At 39.7% G+C, this 25,402-nt stretch overlaps 2 protein-coding genes across 6 annotated transcripts in view; one reads left to right on the forward strand and one right to left on the reverse strand.

Moving 5' to 3' along the window:
- LOC126870189 (photoreceptor outer segment membrane glycoprotein 2-like) overlaps positions 1–25,402 on the reverse strand; it is a 165,394-nt gene that overhangs the window by 61,079 nt on the left and 78,913 nt on the right. For 2 of the 5 annotated variants that reach the window (XR_007691211.1, XR_007691210.1), the window contains one exon: positions 17,429–18,708. The exons of 2 other annotated variants lie outside the window; for them this stretch is intronic. The gene's annotated coding sequence lies outside the window, so the exon portion shown is untranslated. Of the gene's footprint in view, positions 1–17,428; positions 18,709–24,434; positions 24,635–25,402 lie in introns of those variants that run through there. One more of the 5 variants, XR_007691206.1, reaches the window with a different exon arrangement.
- LOC126870171 (uncharacterized) overlaps positions 19,963–25,402 on the forward strand; it is a 135,601-nt gene continuing 130,161 nt past the window's right edge. Inside the window, exon 1 of the mRNA XM_050627657.1 lies at positions 19,963–20,822. Coding sequence (XP_050483614.1) covers positions 20,705–20,822 — 118 coding nt within the window. The 5' untranslated portion in view covers positions 19,963–20,704. The remainder of the gene's footprint in view (positions 20,823–25,402) is intronic.

The raw sequence follows: 25,402 nt of genomic DNA on the forward strand, positions 1-25,402 counted from the left end.
AGTCCTACTGCAATTAGATGCTACAAAATATTCTAAAGTTTCATTAGTATTGTTACAAAACTCGACTACCACGATTATAGATGTCGATGAAGTTCGAAAGACATCTGGAAATACATATATTATTTTACATATAAATTGTACAAAATACAAATCATATTGTGTTGCTGTAGAAAACAATTTCTGAGCATTTACAGATATAGCTTGGTCCAGTTACACGAGACACCCTCTATACGAGATTTAGGTATGTATCCACGGTGTGGTCGAACGAATACACGCGAGAATAGGAACGCGCAAACGCGGAGAAACACGAGCCAGCCAGCGAGAACGCTTTAACGAACCAGCAACGCCCGAAGCGATCGCGAGAGACACCGTCCTTGTTTCCCGCGTAATGAATACGAAATTGAATAACATCCGGCGTCGAACGTTTACCCTAGCTTTACAAGCTTTCAATGACGCGACGAGGGAGTTGCGAGCTCAACTCGTATCGTTTCGTTTCGTCGCGCCGCGATGTTTTTGTCAGCAGATCGTTTGATCGACAAACGAAGGAGTTTCGTAGATGCGAGGTATACTCGAATTTTGCTTCGTCATGATTACTTGCTGCCAAGGATGTAGGTACTATGTTATGTATCGTGATTTTAGATACTATTACCACGTTTCATCAAAGGGGTAGTTTTCGCTAAATTCGCGAATATATTATGTAGGCTATTAATTTATAGCTAATGAATATTTTAATGGGAACTCGCCAACAATAAGAGTATAACGTAAGATTTCAAAATCTAAGTAGCTATTCGATCGTAACACGCGAAATGACCGATTTGTAACAAGATTCACTAAACGAATTAATAAAATAAAGAAATTAGCGTTACATATAGAAGAGAAAATTTTCAGTTTAAGACTTATAGATAACAATTATCGAGTAATCAATTTTTGTCGGTCTAATGAGCAGTTTAACTTTTCAAAGGCAAAATCATAGTTGGATTAAACTTGGATTAAATTTGAGTTAAGCTTGGTACATGGATAATTTATTTTATAGCGTCTGGGAGTACCTGGGAATTATCTTGAGGCAATAAAAGTTTCTTTCTATTTGTCTGTGAAATATTTCTGTCTTAAGTCGAGACTTCGGATTTTAGTCGCGTCTCCTCGATCTGTAAACTCTACTTTATTTTCTTGAATAATATTTTACGATTCACGAAGTATACTAAAGAAACAAAGATTGTATTCTAAAGAGAATTCAATTATAATAATGTGCTGGCCAGAATTAGCATCTTATCGACGAGATGCTTTTACCGTGAATAATAATCTTATTGAAATCCTGTCTTTTAAATTAATCGAGCTACCGATATGGAAATTTAATAATATATTAAAGAATCTTTGATTATTATTCGTATTGTTAGAGTTATGGAAATTCCAATATTGAGATATTTGATACATTTATACATCTCATCTACATATTGCAATGTAACATGTTAATTTTAATGGCCTGCCTTGCCGTTAAAATGTTCATGATATATTTCTTATACGACAAATACTCAGTCCAGAATTCTTTTATCTTAAGGAATTTATTCATCAATAATCCACTGAAATAAAGAGAATTAATGCTGGTATCTGTAATATTCAGACTGCGGATTTTTACACATTCACGGAAAACATAAAAATACAAAAATGCATAGAATACGCGTAATATGCAAAAGTATGTAAAATATGCAAAGTTCACCACTTATTATGATATTTAATAGGCAAAACAAATTCCTGTATCGGTTCTATTCCTCTGTTTGTTTCCTTCACAAAAATATGAATTTGCATAAATATCCGCAGTCTGGTAATACTAATTCCGAAATAATAACAAAATCAGGTTCAGATTCAATGTATGTACAGCTGAGTTCACGAAAATTCAGTAACTCCAAAGTTTTTGGAATTAGCGTATAATTTACATTCTCCACTGCTTTCTAAGCTTTATATACCCAACTATTCATGTATCGTGACAATACAATTATTACGCATCGTAAAACACGAAATCGCATTTAACACCGTACTGATATCGTTTAATGTTTAACTAATATTAATTCGCTTACTTGGCAATCTTCACTTCCCGTTTAATATCTGCCTTAATATCCACGTTTGGATATGGTTATTCCGCGTCACTTTTATTCCCACGTAAACACACGTTGAAAATAGATTGTAACGGTAACAAGTCGTGGCAGGTACGGTGGCCCAGTTGTTGTTTAGCGTCGTTTAACTGCAATGCTCTCAATCGACGCCAGTATCGATGGAACAGAATAACGCTTGTCCGTCACTTAGGACGCGTCGCGATCGACTAAATGTTTCGTATTCGAGGTTACTTCGGGCGAGGGGCACCCCTTGTCTGCGATGAATGCGAGCAATTCTGCTACCTGCGGTTTGTTGACGTCACGCGGATGAAATATTTCGTGGGATACGAAACCGTTCGTATCGTATATCTCCATTTGTTGTTTGAAACTTGTGCTACGCGAAAGACACGTGCGATAATAGAGTTAAAGGATAATTCGATTTGGTCAATTTTCTAGAACGAACCTTTAGCGATAGTATTGTTGACTTTATAATATTAACGTAACAATGTCCGTTTAACGGTACTATTTTTATCAGTATAAAAGAATTGTTTAAGGAATACGTGGAATCTTTATATCGTTTACGAAATATTTTAGTCTACTGACAAACGTGGTAATTTTAGTTGCATAGGTGACAGAAATCGTGTGATAAAAAATATTTGTTATGAATTTTTATCTAATTTATATTTAATGTTTCTAGAAAGCTATGTTTATGTTTCATTTAATTGATTTTTCAAACGCGATAAATCTAATTTTATAGGCGGGGAAAGTTGTTTAATGAAATTTTTGTAATGAATTTCTCATCGAGTTTATACATCGAATTTTTATTACGCGCGGACAAAATTTTATTTATTCCATTTAATTTACCTAAAAATCCTGTTTGATCATTTAAATCTATTTATTCTGTAGAAAATTTTGTAATTTTAGTTTCACGGATCGTATAATCAATTTTTTCGTAATAAATTTTTATTGAATTTTTATTACATTTATTTCTTCTATAACGTATTTAAAAATTCTCTTTGGTTTAATCTATTTGTCTTCTTTAAAAGAGCTCAACAGCTTCTGTTTTACAAATTTTTCACTTTTTTTTTTGAAATACGACAGTATCGAATGATAATTAAACTGTAAATTAATCCTTCCGCCGGAAAAATTAGTTTCGTTTTGAAAAATCGAGAGGCTCGGTATTTCTAAGTACTTGGTGAGGCTTGATAGCTATGCTACAATGTACAATGTACACAGGCGAGTGGAGACAAAGCTGCTCTGGAGAGATTCAAATTCAGGATCCTTCTCTGTCATAGACAAGCGTATTACCTCCCAGTCTCCAGCTATACTGGTAGCTCGCGTTATCGTTAGCCGGGATTTTGCTCGTAAATGACAGCTGCAAAAAGGAGAGTGACCGTGCTTCTTTGTGTCCAACATAGTGGCGATATACCAACGATATTAAACCTATTTCCATTTATTTCTCTATCCTTCTTTACGTCCAAATTTCAAATTATTCGCCGAATAATCATACAAATGAATCGAATAAAAGTAATTTAACCCTGTTGTTCGTATTGTCTCTATAATTGATCACAAATGAATATTATATTTCAAGAATTATTATTCAAATGCAGATTATTTTGAAATATTTGGTTATAGTATCATTACTTGGTAATATCGTTTGGTATAATTAAACTGAAATTTAAATTGAAGCGCTTTAAGTTCAATTTTCGACGAATTCCAAGTCCCGTTAGAATTGATAATTATAGTCGCTCGCAACCCTAAGGAATAGGCGTTTTTCACAGAAAAAGTACGTGAGCGGCAAAGCATCATAGGGAATGTTCAATTCAAAATGGCGCACTGCCAAATAATTCGCGGAAGCTTCGAGTCAACGAGAGAAATGTGAAAGAAATAAAGGCGACGATTTTCACGAAACAGAGGCACCCAGTATCCATACAAAGATACGAGAAACACGAGTACGAAAGAAACGGAGAAAGAATGCCGTGGATTGCAATCGATAAGAAGGAAGAGATGCGGAGAGATAAAGGATGCTAGCCACACAGTGGCACGCAAGCGAAATACACTTTCGAAATACAGACGGAGGATTATAATCTGAGATTTCCTTCTCCCTGGAACGAATAATCGACGGTTTCCTGGAATTCGAGTCAATGGAGGGAACCGCGATACATTTTTAATCGAAAAACTATTCGCTGGATTGTTGGAAATATTCGAGGAAAAGATTCAACAACGATCTCCTCGGTAGTTTTCTACTAATGGAGTATTAACGCTACATAAATTTCGCAGTTGTTAATTCATCGTCAGATTAATTATAACAAACCTAATTTAAATAAAAGTAATTGAAATTCAAATTAATTCAAGATTGTGTTTTTTACGTAGTCCGTGGACATTGTATCTCGTTTCATACCTTCTCTTCGTCTATGTAGCTTCACTTCGTTCTTCGTAGTAAATTTTTAATGGACCATCGTACGACGTATCGAGACTCGTTACTGCAGCCACCCAGACGGATCCCCGCCGTTATTTGTCTCCGAACGCGAGTTTTATAAAAAGTCGCGGAATTCGGTATAAAATTCAGTGGAAATTAACGCGCTCGCGGTTGGGGTGATTTCAAAGAAACCGGAGCCCCTTTAGAGACGATGGAATCCGCGATAATTATCGCGGCCAGGGATTTTTTCTCGCGCCTCGATATTATTTTCAACCCCTATCCGCGTGTTTCTCGCTCGAGACGCGTCTGTATCGCGCGCTGTAAAGGATAGAGGGGCCGGAAGCGTCAGCATCGACGTGAGATTAAAAAGTATCAAACAGAAAAAAAAGAGAAACGAAACAGGCAGGGAAGCAGAAAAGAATTGCATCTGCAAAGTTACACATTTGCAGCGCAATTAACGAAAGTTTCAATAGTACGATGCAAGAAAACAACGAGTCAACTCGGCCGATCGAAGCTTCGTTGCGATACCATCGAACGTTGTCGGGGCTGGAACCCATCAAAATCGAGCAAGAATGCTTTTAGCCGACGGTTTTCCGTCGCTCGACCGCCGAGCCGCTTCCGATGATTCAATTTCCACGCGGAGTATTTGCGAATAAACGTTGATACACGGCAATCGGAATGTTTAATAAACAGCGATGCGGAGTACGGGCCTGCTATCTCGAGGGGTAATCGTCGATTGATTTTTCCCGATTCGTTTTCATTCCCGACCGTGTCATTGTTTTCACTTATCTTGTCCGTTTTAGTTGCAGCTTTCCTTTGACAATTCGTTACGATTCAATCGACGAATATTATCATTGTGCATTAATAATTATCTACAATTTTATTCCATCATATTAACCCATTTGAATTTCACAAAATTCAGACACCTTCCCCAGTCAGCAATAACATCATCAAATTGCATCTCTATCCGATTCCTATCCAAAATCCTATTACCTAATAATTCATGAACTAATGCTATTAATAAATTGACAAGATATGAGGTTACAGGCGTCTCATTGGTAATATCGAAATTTCACGTTTACAGCGGAATATAATCAGATGATACGTAATTTGTAAAATTTACTTGTCAAACTTCGTTCGCTCGATCATCAAACGCATATCCCTGTTATATAAGAATTATTATTCGGCTTAGACTTGTAGCTTCTTATCCATAAAATTTCGCTTAACGATTTCAATCGAATTATATGTATAATTAAACGTGTCTTCTATCCTCGCCAACAATAAATCATAAAATTCAAAGAATTCGCAGCGAAACGTAAAAAGCTCGTTCGTCTATTCATCATCGCCTACAACATATACACACCGTGCTGATAGCACGGTCAGTAACAATGCTCGAATCATAATTGCGCGTGCACATAATAATTGCCGGGACGTTTATGCAAATGCATAACTAATAACTGGTCCGAGGCCGCGACCGTGCATTCATCGAAACGTTATTACGGTTAATGGACGGCCGTGTCGCATGTTTGTGTCGCAAAACAAATCTTGCTGGCCGCTTTGTGTGCCATGTATCCGCCTATAGTAATACATTGGGGCGCGAGAGGTTGGAACGGAAGGGTGAAAGGGCGAAGGAAGAGAGAAAGGAGGAGGATTGGCGCTGAGATCCGCAAGCATCTCGGTGACGATACCGGTTGGCAGACGAAGAGCGCGGCCTGTTCAGCGGCCCACACGACGACATTCAACGGGAATGACAATGCACACTCCGCTGCACTTGCTGCTTAATGTCATCCTCAAGCCGTGCCTAGTACCATTAGTGCACGCGTACATGCACCCCTCCCCAAGCCCCATCCTCCTCGCCAATGTACGAGAGAACGCGTCATTGTCGCGGCTTGCGGTCGAACCTGCGCGCGCCAGGGGCTGCTTTCCATTCTTGGGACAATGACGATGCCTGCAACCCTTCAACTGAGACTGGCCACTGGTTCCAACTACGGATGTTAAGGCGTTAGCAATGGCTGGCTTTAAGCCAGGTTTACGATGTAGTTTCCGTGCTATCTTTGAGTGTTTGATTTTCTATATGCATTTTTACGCTAACATTGTACACCGTTGGTTCAAAACTTCTTCGATTAGCTTCTCTGGAGACTTAGAGATAGCTCAAACCCTCGCGAGGTTTCGTCTGTATAACGTGGAACCTGTCTGTGCGGCCTAATCCGAAGCAGTCAGTCAACCCTAAATTGACCCTGACCGTTTCTCCCACTCGGTACGTGCTGGGTAATTCAGTTGGAATTCAGACGCCTTTGCGAATGTTTTAAGTTTTCTCCTTACTCTTGATATTCGTTCTGACAATTCTGTACAATATATATCTATATATAGAATTTGTAAAAGTAGAAGGATAGTAGAAGTGAATATTTCAATTTTAGGGTGTTGCTTCGTTGGTTTGAATTCAGAAGGAAGATATCAAGGTGTTGGTACGGAAGGAAAGAGGATAATGGTTCGGGTAATTACACGATCGGTAGGTGGTACCTGCAGTAAAGTAATTATGGGGTGCAGACGATGTTGGGCTTTTGAGACTTGATAATTGACGATAAGAACCTGCTTCGGGGAAAAGCTTCTTGATAACTGTGGTACTGGTAGTGGGTCGGGGGCTTGGTTAAGTCTCTGATTAATGTTATTTGGTTTGTAATTCGAGATCTGTTATTGAGAAATAGAGGTTCTTTGTGAAAGAAGGGTAGTCTGTAATGTGGATTCGAAAGGTAAGTGTGGTTAATAGATGGTGGTTAGGAGCTGTGAAGAATTATTAACGATACGTCTTAGAAAATTCAAGGTAACTGACTTTAATTGTTTTATAAGATCTAGGAAAGAGGATATTGTTACGCGATTAAAAATTTATCGAGGCGTTTATAAATGTAACTCGAAATGAGTTGGATTCGATATCATCGAATGGAAAATTAAATCTCTCATCGGTCGAGCATCCTGTGATCAACAGCGAGGAGAGAAGATCTTTCTTCTGTAGCTTTGAGTACGTTCATCAGTGTAAGGATTAAAATTACGGTCTTTGATCATCTTTAAGCCATATTACTAACATTAGAATTAATTACTAACGATTAAAGTATGAAACTTGTGCCGGATTTAAATGGAAATTATATGGAAAATGGATCAAACGTGCATTGTTGTAAAAACGTGCATTTTCACTATTCTAGTAGTTTATAAAATTATTCTAGTATTAAAATTAGAGCACAGTTTAATTCAAATTAATTAATTAATTAATCAAGTTCCAGGAAAAGAATCGATTCTAAAGCTGCACATTTGTTAATGATTGACCAAAAACTGTTGCGTTTAATAGAGCTCAATTTGAAAAAATAGGAAGAAGAAAATCGAAACTCGAAACTTTCCAACGAAGTTAGAACTCGCGTCGGAAACATCAAATACAAACGAATCGCATCCGGAAGCTTTCAGTTTGTCGTCATTCGATTCAAAAGCGCCGAATTCGGAAGATTTCGAGCTGAAAGCTTTCTACTTGTTGCCAACCACTCTGCAATCCTTAAATTCGCACGAACTCACTCGGAAAACTTTCCAGTTCTAACTACTTAATTCGAAACATGAGAATTCGATGAAACCCGAAAATTGCTCAATTTTCTGCTTCAATCTTATTTTAGCTTATTTCAACGTGTTGCGTTTTATTAAACTATACATTTTGATTACAGGAAAATTTCTTTTTGTGTGTTTTTTTTTTTATTCAAAGCTTCGACGTGGCTGTTGCAATTGCAGATAGACATCGCGATTTAATTCACCGGAGACAATTACCAGGGTCGCGTCGTTGCAACAACGAGTCTTTCTCGCCGTGGAGCCCTGATAACGCTTATGATGCATCGTGGCAGCGATAAGGCGGTTGTCCTTAAAAATGTTACATCGCAACCACTGCCGTTGCGCGTTGTCTCGAAACGAAAAAATAGGGGAAAAAATGAGAGAAACTTTCATGAGAAGGCTGACGGAAGGTACCATCAGAATTTTCAAATTCGAACTCTGATATTAAATAAATTATCCAGGAAGTTGACTTATTAAACAAAACTTCTGATAATTGTCTCAAATGGAAATTAAACTTTCTTTCTTACAATTACAAATTATTATTATTCATCAGTTTTCGTAACAATACCATTATTTACAAAAATAGTATACCAATGTAAAAAATATGGTATGTAATATAATATGAAATAAACAATTTTAATTTGCAATCCTTGAGTTCGAACGAGTTCGTTCTGCAAATTTTTCAATTCGAATTTTTAATTCGATACGTGAGAAATTGGTAAGATTCGAAAAATCAGAACATTGTAAAATAGGCTTAATTCCATGGACAAGTGAACATTGCCACTTGAAAAGTACGTAGATACGTGTTGTACGATGTGATACCATTAACTACAGAGCGAACACACAAAAGGAGCTTGATCGAGGTGATAATTGAAATGCCACACGGTAGAAAATTCCACTAGACCTCAACAACACAATCCATCAGAACGTAGAGTCGTACAAATATGCATTCGCCTGTCTAGTTAACAGTAATGGTGAAAACATCGGCGTTCCATGAATAGTTTATTATATAACCTCTGGTCATTGAATTAGGACCAGTGAAAATTTTCATCAATCTCCCACCCTCGTCTTTTTTTCTAATAACAATAATTTCGATAGCCAAAAATGATTCGCCATTTAGCATCGCAATTAGAAAAGAGAAATTCTTGTAGTATCTGGTTCTTCTTCAATGACCAAGGAGTATATATAATTGCAAATCGAGAAGATATCATCGTGTTTCGACTAACCATTGAATCGTCAAGGATTCAGTTAAGCAGTTTGTTCCAGGCCTCGGAATTTCTCTAATTCGTGTTGAATATGCGATTGACGGCCTAACGCCCATTCAAGTTAAACTTAGTTTCCATGCAATCCAAGCTATAACCATTTACGAAATAATTCGTACGTAACCGGGAACCGGAAGCAGACCGAACCTCGACCTAACTTAAATGAAACCGTGGAGCCATCACAGACATCGCCTACCTTTAACTTACCCCTAACTTCCATCTAATTTGAGGCTAAGTAACGTGTACTTGGGTGTCGACAATTGGCAAGAATCTACCGAAACACAGGCTCGAATATTTACTTCGTTTCACAAGATATATCAACAATAATTCGCTGTTGCTTTAATTCTAGGCCCGGGGCAGGATATCGAAACATCGTACGTACTATATATTCGATGGTACAAATTATCATAGTCTTTGCTTCGTTCCAACGAGACCTACTAGAACCCTCCGTAGCGTTCTGTCAAACACTCGAGAATCTCCGATCAAAACCACTTTCTATAATATGCAAATTAATCGCATTTTTATCTCTCACTAATTGAACCAAACCTTCTGAAACCATTCCAAATCTTCCATTCCGCGCACATTCCACCTACCCAAAAACGTTAATTTCAGTCTCACATACAAAGAATCCATCCATCGTTCCCTCTGCTCTCGGCTCAATGCCACACCCCCTTCTCATCATCTCCGTATCCACGTTCATTCTTACAGAAAATCATCAGCCACCCTGAAACCCTAAACATTCTCAGGATCCGGCTGCATTTGAACGAAGAAGAACCGTGCGATTTCCTAAATCCACTGCCTCGGAACTCACACCCTCACTGACACTGCGAACAGAGAAACAGCGTGGCTGGTAGGATGAGATAGAGACAACCAGAGCGGAGATATCCCGGGCACGAGCGCCCGACAGAAATACAATAATCATACAAGCCGGTACATGGCCCGCATAATGGGTTCGTCGAGAGGCCAAAGGAATACGAGTATCGGAGGCGGGCGAAGAGAGACAGGGAGCAGGAGCGCAATCTCGTCGGGCGGTCGCGCATAAATTCCACTTGGATCGACCGTTTGAAGGGCCGGCCAACGGGTCGCATTCGCCCCCGGTCTCGTGGTCTCTTCTTAATATCTAAAGAGCTGGCGCCACCCTCGAGGATACTCCATCGAGGCTGGCGTAATTCGTCTCGGTCTTCTTTCGTCGCTCGTCCCACCAATAGATCAGTGAACCTTTTTCTTAATTTCGCCGCTTCGGAGCTTAAAATCTGCTTCCCTTTCGGATTTTTACGGCGTGCTACGGGTTTCGTCTCTCTTACACAAGGGGGTGTAGTTGTGGCTAGTACTTTGGGAAAGAGAATGATTTCTCGAAGAGAACGGAGGGAAGATGGTGGTGAAATTTCGAGATATTTTAAAGTGAAATTAAAGAGTTACTTTGATCTCTGAGAAAGTGGTTTGTTGGAAATCAAATGAAATGCCGGACGATGTTTATAAAGGTAGAAATAGTATTGTATAATTACATTTAGCTAAGTAGGTTATTAGATTTCTAATCAGAAACGAGATGGACCTTTCGCGAACTGTAGGAAAGGAACAGTGGCAGAATTGTGAGAGATTTTTAGAAATTATTGAAAGGTGTGACTTTGATCTTTGATAAGGTAATTTATCTTGAATCGAGTTAAGTGTTGAGATATTTACAGAAGTGAAAATTACATTATGTAACCGAATTTAAATTGGTAAGTTATGTATACAATTATATAATTGTCATATGATTGTGGTTAGGTTTAACGTTGTATATCTGTATTTAGATTTAAATTTAGAGACAGACTCGAGACACAGTAAGGTCTGATAGGGGTTTAGATCGAACAATTTGTCCACGGTTGTCGCTCGTTTTATCTTACGTGTCGGTAATATTATTAACTTTGTTCGATAGAAATCACGGCGCATTTATGACGACGAATTAACGGGAACAAGAGGGGGCGAGGAGGCTGTTGGTATAATCAATAAGTTGAGCTTGTTATATGAAACCGATTGATATACACAGAACGAGCAAGGTGTGCGGAATATAAATGTTTCCGCACCTAGTGGGAATAAAACCACCATGTTCAAATCAGTAGCCCTGAATCACGAAGAATTGCCTATCTGAAAAACTCCATTTCAACCTGTGTCGATGTTGAATAGCTTCCGTTACAAACTTTTGTAATCTTTTCTTATGTTATTTAAGCATTCTTCTGACTTGAACAGATGCAATATATTATACGTACAAAGGCATATTTAATTTTAATCATATAAAAAATAGTATTGAGAGATAATGTTCATCGCACGAAATACAAGTTAAAACAACATAATATTCTAAAACTATATTGTAATATTTGGTCCAAATCTTCGTAAGCTAACAATATTAATTGAGGATTAAAAATTGCTCTCTGATATTCTGGAAAATCTTTGAGAGGTATCGAAACCGCAAGTCGCGTCGTAATGACAGAAGTGGGTCGATAAAAAGGGCGCAACTAATTCAACTCAGAAATTCAAGAGTGAAAAGGGTAGCAAAACGCATAAAGAACGGCAGCTACCAGGAAAATTGAACGGACCACCGCTTCTGGAATTTTCATCGAATTCTCCTCGTGTAACGAATATCGAATCACTGAATCGTTCATCGATTGATCGACAACCAAGATGGGGGTAGTTGGGATTGGGGATGCGACCAGCTGGAAATCCGGTCGGCTAAGGGTGCTTTTAAAAATTCAGTCAGTCCGTTCGAGGGATGTTTCAACAGAAAAAAAAGTGTCGCTGTTTCTCGCCGAGGATGAAATGTTGAAATTTACCTATCTCTCCCCCTTGATGTCTCTTTTCAAGACGAACATTCCAAGGAATAAGTGTTTATCCTCACACCGGATCGTTTGCCATCGATAATTTGAATTTTTCATTCTTTCTATATTTTGGTTTTAATTCTGCTTTGCTCAAAAGGATTCAGGTAACACGTAGCGATAACAACTATTGGACGATATTCTAATAATACTTGGAAATAAATAAAGTAAAAATAAGGTGGCAGAACAGAGGGTTAAAAGCCAAATCCACGACCTTTATCGCTAGAATCTTTTCTGCTGTGGTAGATATTTCTTGCGGTGACTTTGAGGATGAGTTAACTCAATCTATAGCGAACCCTAATTTCGCGAAGCTGTCGTTGTTATTGCTGCACGAGGTTGCGTCTATTACCCCCGTGGATAACGTGATACATCGCGTCTGGCTTTAATGTCTTCTGGCTGCCAGTGAAGCGATGAAATTCGCGAATATCGAGGCGCTCGATGGGTTGTGTAACATGTTCAACGTATTGCTGGTTGAATAGTCGGGAAATTCAAAATGGCGGTCGTGGGCAGGTGCTCGATGTTCTATGCGGGATTGTATTTTACCAGATTAATTCTTATGAAAGCGGTAATTGTGAATGGCCTAAAAAAGTATTGCCTCGCCATTGTATTTGCTACAATAGCCACATATTAATTAATTGGATTTAAGTATATTAAATGTTGTAGTATTGGGTGGTATTTTTATACAACTACAAAAATTTGAAAATTAAATTTTGTTATCGCGCTATATACGAATTTCAAATGAAAAAGTCTTTCGCGGCTTTTTTTCAGTGCGATTGATAATTCGTTTTGTTTCCTACGAAAATTCACAATTAAATAGAATAAATGGCTTCTTTCCGTTCAAAGAATATTAACGAGACAATTTATTTTCTAGAATATCTTTCTCGATATCTGTCTAAAGTGATTTAATAAATTATAATTCCTATTATCAAATGCTTCTCTTAAACGATTATTAAATATAACGTTGCATCAACACTCAGAAGTTATACGTTATTCTATTCGAGATCTCCACATCGTACATTAGAGCCATCGTCGATCGCGATCGCGACAAAGCTTGCTCTTTATTTTTTCGCCGTTCCTCTCACGTTATGTACGTTTAGAATTACGTACATGTCACATGCAATTTACCGACGCGTCTGTTTAGCGACGGACATCGTGACAAACAATTAATTAACAATATCAGCCAGTTGTGAGCGGGAGTAAAGAGCAATTTGATCGTTAAATTCGATTTAAAAGGCTGTCCAAGCTGACACGACCCCCGCAACCGCGCTTTTGCACGCGTTTCCCTTATTTTTTCTCTTGTCCCCATTGAACGTTTTCAACAATTTCTCTCGTCATCGTTCCCAGCGTTCGTAATGGAGAGATAAATAAAATATACGCCAGTCGATGGAAATCATCGATCGCTACAATGACAAATGCCTTTTCTCCTTCGAACAATTGGACACGCGACGAGTCAAACGCGGAATTATGCGTTGACAATGTTTCGAAACTTTTCAAAAATTTCATGATTATAATTGATGATTGATGTAATGATAATTGAGAAATAGCACGAGCGTAACCTTTGATTCACGATACGTGCGACGAGCTTCATGGAAATTACAGTGACCGACTGTTAATTTTTTGTCAATTTCTCAATTTCATTGCACAAGTGTACGACTAATGTTTCATCCTTATCGATTTAAACATAATCGATGTTGAAACCAATTAAAATTATAATTATCGATTTAAACTTAACTACCACCAATAATAGAACTACAATTTCCAAGTTATACAATTTACTCCATCCACCACATTGTCTATATTTTCCAGAGTGCTCCTCTATTCGTTCGATTAACGAGAAATTCATTTTCCTCGTTGTATATCGCGTAGCCGGTGGGTACTTTTCGATAAAGATTTCTCGTACGATTAAAACGTGTTTGTCGAATTGGACGTTAAAACGTTCCGTTGTGCGAAAGCGACTAGCTGAGACGTCGCAGTAAGCATCCTTTGTTAGCATTCCACAAGGGGATAAAAGTGAATTGAAATGTCGAAGAAAGCGAGTGGCAAGAACGTAATTGAACGTTTATCGGCCACAATAACTCGGTTTAAAGGGGCCATACCCTGTTTATTCGACGTTGAACCGCGAGCTAAAATTCATATCGAACTCTTACATTGTTAGTTCATCGTGAAGCGATTTTCAATAATAGACTCGATATAAAAACCAGAAAAATTGCGATGTATCAGTTTCATTTTTTCGCTTTTTTTTCAAAACAAAATAACTTTCTATACGTACAATCTAAACTCTACCAATAGCGTGGTAAACTACGAAGGTTTCACGGATTACTAAAATTATTCGATACTGGTTCGACAAGCGGCGAATAAAGTATCGCGAATAAATACCAACGAATATGTAAACAGACAAATGAAGAGTGTCAAACTGAAAAATGCAAACAAACAAGGATAGAAAGAAACTCGAACGTAAACAGACAAACTGAAATTGTAAACGAATAACACCATTACGTAAACGAGTGGCGAGTGGGGAAACCGGGAAATTTTTCACGGATAAAAATTAATCGACATTTTGAGGACGAAACATTTTTTTAATCGCTAAACGGAATCGTTTGTTCGAGCTACTTCAGATGATCGTATAAGTGATGACAGAAAATCTCTTTCTTAATTCGCAGCCTTATATCACGTTATCCGCCACGTGAGAACAACTGACAACTAGTTTCCATTAGTAAACTTTGAATAATGGTATATTCCTGTAAAAAAATATTTATAGAAAGATGTCGCGTGTATCTATGAAATCAGCCAACCCCCAAAGGGATCATTGAATTATTCGAAATTAATGTTAGCGGGAGTGAAAAACGTGAGAGAGCGAAACAAACGAAAGAAAAAGAAAGCGGGACAAAGAGTAGATAGGGATGAGGGAAACCGCACTCAAAGAGTAACATCTCCCACGAGATCGACGTTCCGCGGCGCTTTTCCACGTTGGATTACGAATAACGGCGTTGTTTCAATTTACCCGCGACCACCAACGACGTCACGCCTTTCGTTCGAATGTCAAAGTTACTGGGAATCTCGCTGCTGCCTTTCGGATCGGTTCACGACAAAGCCACGCTGGTGTTTGAACGATCACCGAAATCGTACTTTGAAGGCTGTTCCGCTTTTGTCCTTGTACGATGCTAAACCAGCGAATCGGTTCGATGGTCCCTTTCTTGGTTTTTGCTGCGGTTGCTGGAGGATGAATCTGTGCTTTGAGTAACTTCGTTTGTTACTGGCTACGTTGCGCGAAAGTTCTTTTATTAAGAGAAAGTATCACACTCGGTGTCACTTGAGATTCTGAATAATTTGTATGCTAAAATTTATGTACGCTTTTTATTTACGGGGCTTGTAGTTAAATCTTCGAATATAAATCGCGTGCTGATATACAGCGAGGGGTTCATAGCGAGTTGAAACGAGGACATGCGTCGTATCTGTTCAATTTTTGGCTTTTCTATGTCAACAATTTCAGTTTCTGCAATTCCATTACCTTCTAGTATAATATCGTGTGCATTACACGTATTCACATTACGTGGTAACATATAAAACATCTGTTACCTACGATTGAAACAAATATGCTTCTGCTTTCTACCAGAGTCAGTTTATTAATCCATATACCACGTCGTTGGGATCGACACACTTTTGCCATCACAATACAATATTTTCCTATCCCTGAAAAATATCGCTGTCCTGGATTTTACAAGATTTTCGCACATCGTCCTTCGTTTTAGAAAAGTATAGAAAAGAACGATGGATAGTGCATTTCGTTATTAACATTCTTTCATTCATAATATTTACTTTGATCGAAATTAATAACTGCTATCAACGTTAGACGGAATTCCACCATAAGAATTCCATGAATTACGTTCATTCGTTCGGTAGCAACGACGAAAAAGTTGACAACGAACCCGGAATTAACTTCTTTAAGCCAAGCCCTGCTGCTTTCTTCGCGGCGACTGTCTCATTTAAGTCGTGAAACTTCATAATGAATCTAAACTCGCCGCTCTTAACCTCTCGACTGCGGCAAAGTGAATCATACTTCTTTTTTTTTCGAATGACGGTTTAGTCTCATTTAGTCGACGGGAAAGCACGCTATCGCCAGAAGTTTCCTGTGTCCGCCCCAAACGCGGTTTCCAACGAAAGAATTTCAAGCTTTTGCACGCTATTACGGAAACTCGATCCAATTTTAAAGCACTTCTAAGACATCTTCGACTTGGCGCAAAAACACAAAGATCGTTGCAAAGACAGCGAAGCTTGACAAGAATTTAGACATTATTTCAGCTTTTCTGCCGAAAGATATAAACTCAGATATTATGAAATATACTTGATGAGAGGCTCTTATACAACCTGCTTTAAAATGAAAATTTTTAATCAAAGAGCGAAACTTATTCCAATCTGAACTTTCTTTTATATAACCTTTTTTTTTATAAGTTTGACGATTCTAGTTTTGAGTTTTAGCTAGTCCGAAATAATCTAGGTAAGCTTGCATATGTTTCTGAACGTTGTACATTGAATAAAGTAAAATGTAATTGTTTCGAGAATATTATCAAACCAATTAAAAAGATAATAGATTTTTCGAACAAGATTACATATTATTAAAAACAAATATCAAGTGCTTTATCAGGGTAAAATGATTAAAACAAAATTGTTGTGGAAGAATTTGTTATATTAGCAAAAATACCGAATGCAATAAAGCAAAGAAAATCACGCTGTTCTCAACTAAACCTCAAAAGTTTAACCTCGAACTCTGTTGAGAACAATAGAACACTTCACGAGAGGTTTGGGAGGGTGCAGAGACTAGCAACGCGTATGCGTGCATCGCGGAAACGAGAAAGGGCCACTCAACCTGCCGCTAACAACTTTAAAAGTTCCGACTAAACGAGAAATTGCATTAAATTGCGTTTCAACCGAACCCTTTCCACCGTAGCCCGTCCTCCATTCTATACGCGACGCTAATGCTCCTCGCGGTTGTGGTAATCCTTCTGCGAATCACCCGCCATGTTGTGTTACATTCTCCCCAATTTTTGGTCGTCCAACGATTCGTAATCTCGAATTTGCGATGATAAATCAGATTAGAACCGAGGATTTCTGGATGCAGATTTCAGTGTGACGTGTTATCTCGCGTCATTTTGAAAAAAAAAAAAAATGTTGAGAATTGTGGATCTTAATTGCCGAAATAAAAGTAAAGGAACACTAAGGTTACACTTAGAATTCATATTAAAATAGTTTTAGATTTATTTAATAAACGATTTCCAGGATTTTCGTCGATATACATTTGCACGCGTCTCAGCACTTTCTTTGTCTCACTATCTTCCATACCACACTGCCAACGGAACCGTTACATTCGTCTGTTTTTCGAGACGCCGCGCACACACATACTTTCACACACTCATATTCTCATACGTGTCACTTCTACGCGGCCAATATAGTCTAGCACACAAAATGATACATATCTTAATAAAAAAAAGAGAACACGAAGATTAGAAAGTATATCTTTGAAAGGAAACAGTCACATTTCCAAGTTTGATACCATGTCGAATCCTTTATTTATCTAATGATAATATCCCATATTCTTCGACAAATCTTCTTTCAACTTTCTCGTGAAAAAGAAATGTTTCCAAAATTTCTCTTTATACGTCAACGACAAGTTAATTAGTTCGATGGCAGGTTGTTTCCAGAAGTAGTTAGAATCGAGAACCAGTGGAGCAGAAAGAGAAAGGGAAGGAGAGTGAAAGAGCAAGAGAGGAGGTGCAACGTTCGGTTGAATTACGCTTATAATCGGCGAATACCGCTCGAATCGAGCTTTGAGTATTAATTCCACGACGGGCTAATCTCCCCCAACTTTTTACGACTCTGTTCGCCGTCGTTATTTTCACTCGACCCGCCCGCTTTTCAAGTGAAAATACCTGCTTCGCGGTTGACGTTGGGCCAATTCGTGTGCCTCTACTTCCGCGTGGACTCACGGTTTTTATTCGCCCACCACCCGCTCACTTGGATCAAAAACCATCCTCTGTGTCGCGTTTTTTCGCTAACGATCAAAGTCTCGTTATGCGAACGGCAATCACATGGTTGAGATCGATTTCTTGGAAAGTATCAAGAAAGATTGTTCACAGCTTCAGTTTAACCTTTGGTTTAAGGACCAGATAGGGAAATGTTGGGAAAAGTTTCGGAAATGTTATAGCGTTGAGAAACGTATAATAATTTGTCGAAATTTCAGAATACAAAAATCTACTTTCTATAAAATTATCCAAGAGAAATACATTACGAGATACAAATGTCAGCCGTAAAACTTTCTTGAGAGATCTTCAATAAGATCGTAGGTCGCAGGTTGTAATCCAGAACCCCGTGAATGGAAGGACGCGTGTCAAAGTGCGATTTCAACAGTGAAGACGCGCTAATGCCTCGTCTATTTGGCCTGCACGCGTCGATTCAGCTTTGATCCACGAACGTGTCTCGCCACGCTGACTACACGGTTAACACGCCCTGTGCACCTGTAATTTAACTTCCTGTACTCGTGTGCGTACCACAATCTTCTATATTGATGACGTTTGACACGAATGAAATTCAAGGTCACGTTTCGCGACTTCACATCGTAGTTTTATTTCCCTCGAGTAATATGCTTAGCCTGAGATGGTCGCGACCGACGAACGTCTTATTTTACGAAGATAAAGTCAAGAGCTAAATGAGAAACACTTTTACTCCTACGAAACCGTAAAATTCGTTTCAAAGAATGAAGCGTCCCATCCGAAAATGAAGTGAAATGTCTGTATACATGAAACTCCTATAAAAGTTGTGCATAAAAATTTCTTCAAACATTTATTACGTTGTAGGATTGAAGTGACGAAAAAGAATATTTAACAACCTCTTAAAATTTACAAATCCAATAAAAATAATAATAAAAAAGAACAAAAGTAGAGAATTCAATAAAATAAATGAACAGAAAGAAACATTCTATATGAATTGTTCTTAATAGATCAGCATCGATTAAACACTTAGCACCATGATCAAGAGTTTAAAATTCTCTTATTGTTCGCAATAAATAATTCTCGATATCTTCGAACATTAGAACAGTAAAACACTAGGGGTCTGTCCTTGATTTAAGAAATCCATCGTAAAATCTCAGACCTCGCTCGAATCCCTTCAGCCCCTTTCGTCGAACTATTTGTACTCCTTGGAGTTCGCTCGAATTTCCATGTAGCCGATAACCTTTAGGGTGCGAGGAAGCATGGGGGTAGATCGCTATCAGTGGAACGGGCCGATCGTCGGCTCGACTAACGAGCGAATCGTCGTGCCTGGAACGTCGTCACGCGACCTTCCTCCCCATCCTCTATATTGCCAACCCCTTTTCTTAAACGTATGCATGACTCTCGACCGAATCGGCCCTGTTAACATATAAATTGCCGCTTAACGGCGAGACAATCAGTCGCCGTGGAAGCCATGGCGCGAAGGTGACGATGGTCGGTTAAAGAGAAAGGATATCCAAAGACGAGAGAGTTTGAGTCACGTGACGAACGAGCAAAGGAGACGAAGACGGATCGTCGAAGAGGAGAACGAATAAACGTGGAGGGGGGAAGGGTTGAAACAACCGACAGACAGAGCCCGAACAACGAGAGGGACAAGCGTCTGGAAGCGGTAGGACAAGAAGAGAAATAACAAGAGGAGGAGGGTAGCTCGGGGGGTTGGGATTCAATTCAATTTCCTAAGAATCTCTTTAGTGTTTGAGATACAGCCAGCGAAAGGATGCGCGCCAGCCTGAAGGGGACGAAGACAGAAAGGTAGGACTAACTAAGAAACGGCGGAAAAGAAGGGGTGAAAACGAACCGAAAAGAGACGAACTGCCCTCTCTCCTACAGGTCCACGGTAACGGAACACAGGTAAAACGAGATAGAATCGTCGAAAATTCAATGGTAGAAAGAAACAACTGTGGAAGAGCGCAGAAAGAGAGGTGGCCACAGAGAGCGTGCGGAGGGTGAGAGCGTGTTGATATCGAGGGCGACGAAGAGGCGGATAGCGTACAGCGGAAGAAGAAGGAAGACACCGAAAAGAGAAACTATCTTCCTTCTCTTTTCACTCTTCGTTGCTGGAATAGTGGAAGCGAGAAGAGGCAGCGAGGAAGGGTGACTAAGTGACCTAGGGTGCCAGGAGTGCAGGGGAGTAAGGATTCTGTGCGCGGGCGCGAGGCCGGCGCAAACTCTTCGTGCAGCATCCCTCGTCAGTTGCAAGTCAGGAACTGTCGCGTCCGCGTGGCGTGTGAGTGGCGAGAACGTCCGAGCGCGCTCGCGCCCCTCAGTGTCGCGGTGTATTTTTGTGCACGGATTTCTTCTGATTTCTGACAGTAACGTAGCCAACTGTTCGCGGAAACAGAAACCACGGAGTCAGAGTCGAGTGGACCCGATGACATTTGCCCGCGCGGCTCACGTCCCTTGACACTGTTCGCCACGTTGCAATAACGGAGAACGGAAGTTGCGGAGAACATCCACATTGCCGATGATCGTCGTTCGAGGATCTACGAGCGCTACCAGGATCCCCAGAATGGATAAAGACGTTCGACGGAAGTGCGGGAAAGTGCGACGTGCCCTGTTCCAGCTGCTGCTGATAGTGGGGGGTAAGTTTCTTGGGGGGTGCGAAACCATTCGAGCATCGACGAGATTTTAACGAGACCAGTCAGTGACGAATTCTAAATGAAATGTACATGCAATGGATTTGACAATGATTCTCGATGGTCCCTGTAAGGAGAGTTCAATTTAAGCAAGTTGAAAGAGGAAAGTTAAAAACTATGCACGATCAGAGGGGGTAAATAACCCTTGGTTCGAAGTTGATCCTCGTCTGGAAGAAGCAACGCCGATTCTTGAAGTTGCGTTTGCAGATTTGGTTCGACCCCATCGTTCCGCAAGCAGAATCTGCTGATGCAGCAAAGAGCAAGGATTACTCGCGATCTTTCCCCAAAATGGGGGTAGTCTAACGTGGCTCTACAGCCTGCCAGCAATTGCATCGTTACCGTGACTTTTGTCCGCTCTTCCAAGATCTTACTAGGATTTCGAGTTTATGCTCCTTGGAACAATTAATACCAATAACGGTAACATTATCTAACCGGTGGTATTTAAAATTCTTCGATCAACTTTTGCTTTTATTCTTCGCCTTTTAGTCTAATTCTTTAGCTTTTCTTAACATAGCAATTTTGCCTTTCGAGGAACACATTTTATTCAACAGACATTTATAGTCCAATCTCTTTTATTGTCCCTTTGCAGTCTGGAAAAATCCCTCGAATATTTCCTCCAATTCGCTTTTAATACACCCTATCTTTGGGCATCTCGAATGTTGACCGAATTTTTCGTACATTTTCATCGGATTTCTCTGGTTTTAACGGGATCCTCTAGTCAGCAGTTGGTTTGCAGAATTTTCTGAATCGGCTCCTATTCGATCCATGGCTTTTCCAGTAGACTGATTCGAGTCTCGAGAACGAGACTGGATACGTACCTAGACAAATCGCGACGAACACGCGCCGGAATGCACACACACGCCGATTCTCGAGACTCTTTCTACATGCAGACGAGTTTCCAAACACTCGTCTCGTGAAAGTTCGATATTGAAATTCAGTCCCGTCGCTTGCTTACTCGATGGAATGTAAATAATATTTCTCGCGACCGAACCGCGATTTCTCTCCGTGTCATTTTTATGGAGAATGGATGACTCAACGCTTCTTTCGAGGATGACGACCAGGATCGAGAATCGTTTACAGTATGTTTAAAGTTCGATTTTATGAGATCGATATGGAACAATATGAACCATATCTTTTTGTAGCTTCCAGAGATTCTCCACATTTTTCTTCTCGTGTTGTTTCACTTTTGCGTGACACTTTTATGCAAATGACTTTATGAAGATAATTGAATATTTTTGGCATCGTGTTTGAAAGCTTTCGCGGTTGTGAATTTATTTGATCAACGCTAACTTCCTGATTAATGAATTATCATAATATATATAACAGATTATTTTATAATATAGATAATACATGTACAACACTTCGTTAATTTCAATCTGCTAATCGTGCCAGTCTTTGTCTTTATTCCGTCACTTTCTTAACCCAGGTCAGGTTGTTAGAATGTGAAAGGTGACGAAATTGAATAAATCCACGCTCCCCTGTTCCAACACGGAAGCACACAACAACGACGTGTTTTATGCTTTCCTCGAACTTCTCTCAATGAAGAAATTGCTCCTTCCTCTGCCTTATCTATGCATACACCGCCGATGCTCCGATTCGTTCAACGTTCACTCCAAAAGAAAGCATAGACTTTAGATAGAGCACTTTGACTTTAATCTGGTAATTGCGGTTGCGCGTTGTCCCCATTGTCTCTTCTTTTATTTACAACTCTCTCCTTTCTTCCTCGTGGTTTTTCCTATTTCTTGTTGTCGTTCTTGCGAACAAAAGAAAGAAAGGAAGGAAGAAAGAATGGAAGATGAACGTAGAACGTAGAAACGGAGCTGTGCACGCGATACTCTTATTTCGTTTTCGGGGAGAAGCTATCCAACGTTCCTCAGCGCGAACGGAAGGCTGGCCCGGTTGTTTAAGGGGAAACTTCCCGAGTAAATTCTTAATTCAACGTGGCTGCGCGAGGCGCGCGTCTCGCCCGAGATCCCCGCTGTTCTAATTCAATTTCCTCGTTTTCTCCTTCGCCGTCACGCTCGAAAACGAACCGTCTCGAGCCGTGTGGAATAGAGAATCTAATTCGCCGATTGTGCAACCTCTTCGTGGATCCTTCGAAAGGATTGCTTCGAACGGGTCACGGTTTTCTGGTTATAAAATAAAAGCATTCTTTCATAGGCACTCGTTTTGATGGATTCTGATACCTGTCTTTTCTTCTTCGTTTCTTTTTATAAAAGTCACGCTGAATTATATCGGTGAAATTGATTGGATTTTGATGCGAAATATTTTGAAATTTCTTTCGTATCGAGCGTGGTTGATTTGAGATTTCTGACACTATGCCCAGTTAAATAGGATTTCTTGATAGCAATTGACGGGACGACGTGGAACATTTAAGTAAAAGATCTACGGGACATTTTACAGACGATGTTTGCGTTACCCGTAAAAACGCAATAAACGACGTGGACGCGTTGCAAATGCAAAGCCATAAATAGCGTACCCACGACCATTAACTTTGCCATTCGGTGTTCGCTATTTGGCCAGAAATGATATTCATTTATTTTCAAACACAGAAATACAAATCGCTATGTGCTGCTCATAAAGAGAGCAGATTTTTCTAATCTATCTATATACGGTATATTTCAAAAGTGAAATATTTTTCATTCCAATTCATCCTAAATCCCTATTCATCCAATCAATTAGTATTATGAAATAATAAAATTCTACAAAATAAATTTGAACTTATATCCTTAATAGAAATTCCCCGCATAAATCTGTGAGAATTCAACACAGTGAACAAAGGATCATGGAACAATTCATTCGATTTTGTCGAAAACATCTGCTGTCGAATTGTTCTTCATTGTTCTCCATTTCGACAAGCGTCTGCAGAGACGACAGTAAACGAAATTTCTTAATCTAACGACGTCAATTCGAAGCTGCTAATTGCATCCGACCGTTGGCCCCGGGTCCAAGCTTTCTTATTACTGCATTTGTTGCGAACAGGCCAAAGTTGGCTCGCGCCTCTGCTCAGCCAATTATTCTGAATTACTTGATCGAATTATCCGCTCGTCGGTTACATCGTTTAACGAGCCGCGCGACGAGAGCTCTGCGGTCGAAACGCCGACAACGAATTAATCGTCTTAGCGCGTGAACTTTCAACAATCTCGGTGCTTATAAATCGTCGATCTCTGGTCATAGATTATTAATTGAAAATAGTTTATGACAAGTAGAAATCGAGCTAATATATCGGAGATAGATGGCGGTGCAGGGACGTTAACGGAGAAGAAAATTTGGAGAGGAAAATTTTATTTTTTCCTGCGACAGAATTAAGGCTCGAATTATTTTAGTTCGTGGCGAAAAATTCTGTAGAAACGTTTCTTCGTGGCAGATAGTGAAAATTGTATGGAACGGTTGAAAATAAAATAGAAGACTAAATACTAATACTAAATAATACTAGAATCATACGTACTATAAATGAAGGTTAATAGTGCCAATTATATCGTCACAAATTCACGCTATAAATGTTACACGAAATACTTAAAACCTCAACTCAATTTGAAAACATCAAGACTTTAATACCTTGTGATTCGGGATCCCCATTTCGCATCCATCCTTCTCCATACCGCAAACAGAGCTCCTAAGATTCCGGCATAGCCTACACAGGAAGGGTTGTACTTCTCCTAACAAAGGTCAGAACTCGGTAGGCAGTGCGGTTTCTCTAGCGGAAACCGCGGAACTGGAGCACCAGGGTTAATGACCAGCTCGACGATATCGGAGATCTGGCAAGGAGAAGGAGAAAATCTGTTAGCGGACGTGGCCTAGTAATAATCATCCGGCAAGCGAGATGCATTGATTGCTAGGTTCGTGTACTTGATTCAGAGACTCGAGTGTCCACAAGCGGAAGGTCTATTCTACCGTCTTTTCGAGTCGTCTAGGATCAAACGATGGCGCAGTCACGAACGCGAAAGTAGACCAGGCGAAAGATTTGCTGGGAGCCATAGGGTATTCAGGATGCGCCTTCGTCGACGATACATTGTTTCCTTTTTGATTTCTCTTCCTTTATCTGTCTTCTTTCTATCCGCGCCTCTCTTCTTTCTTTTTCGTCTTCGTCGCTCCTTCGCTTTGAAATCGGAGCACGAAGGATGCAGAAACGAAGAACGAGGGGTGGAAAGTGGTAGGTCGGTATTCGCGCAGTTCGAAGACCTCATCGACTTCCACCCCCTTTTTCCGATTGTTCCACTCTCTCGTGTTTCAACGGTTGGTTCGTCATCTATCTGCTTTTGCTCTGTTCTCCCTCGAAAGAAGTCTTTCTACGTCGGTCTCGTTCGACGCACTAGGAAACGAGCAAGGATTCCCAGAGGCACGTTGGCCTCGGACATTCGATCCTACTTGCTGGTTTCACGGAAAACATGGACGAAGAAGAACGAGAGAGGAACGTAAGAGTGGGCAGAGAAAACCGACTCCAAGCGGGTTTTATTTCGTTTTCAACGGGTCGAACGATGTCTCCTTTTAGCGATTCTTTCATCTTCCGACCGTTTTGTAAACCC

Source organism: Bombus huntii, chromosome 10 (assembly GCF_024542735.1).
Source record: "Bombus huntii isolate Logan2020A chromosome 10, iyBomHunt1.1, whole genome shotgun sequence".
NCBI lineage: Eukaryota > Metazoa > Arthropoda > Insecta > Hymenoptera > Apidae > Bombus > Bombus huntii.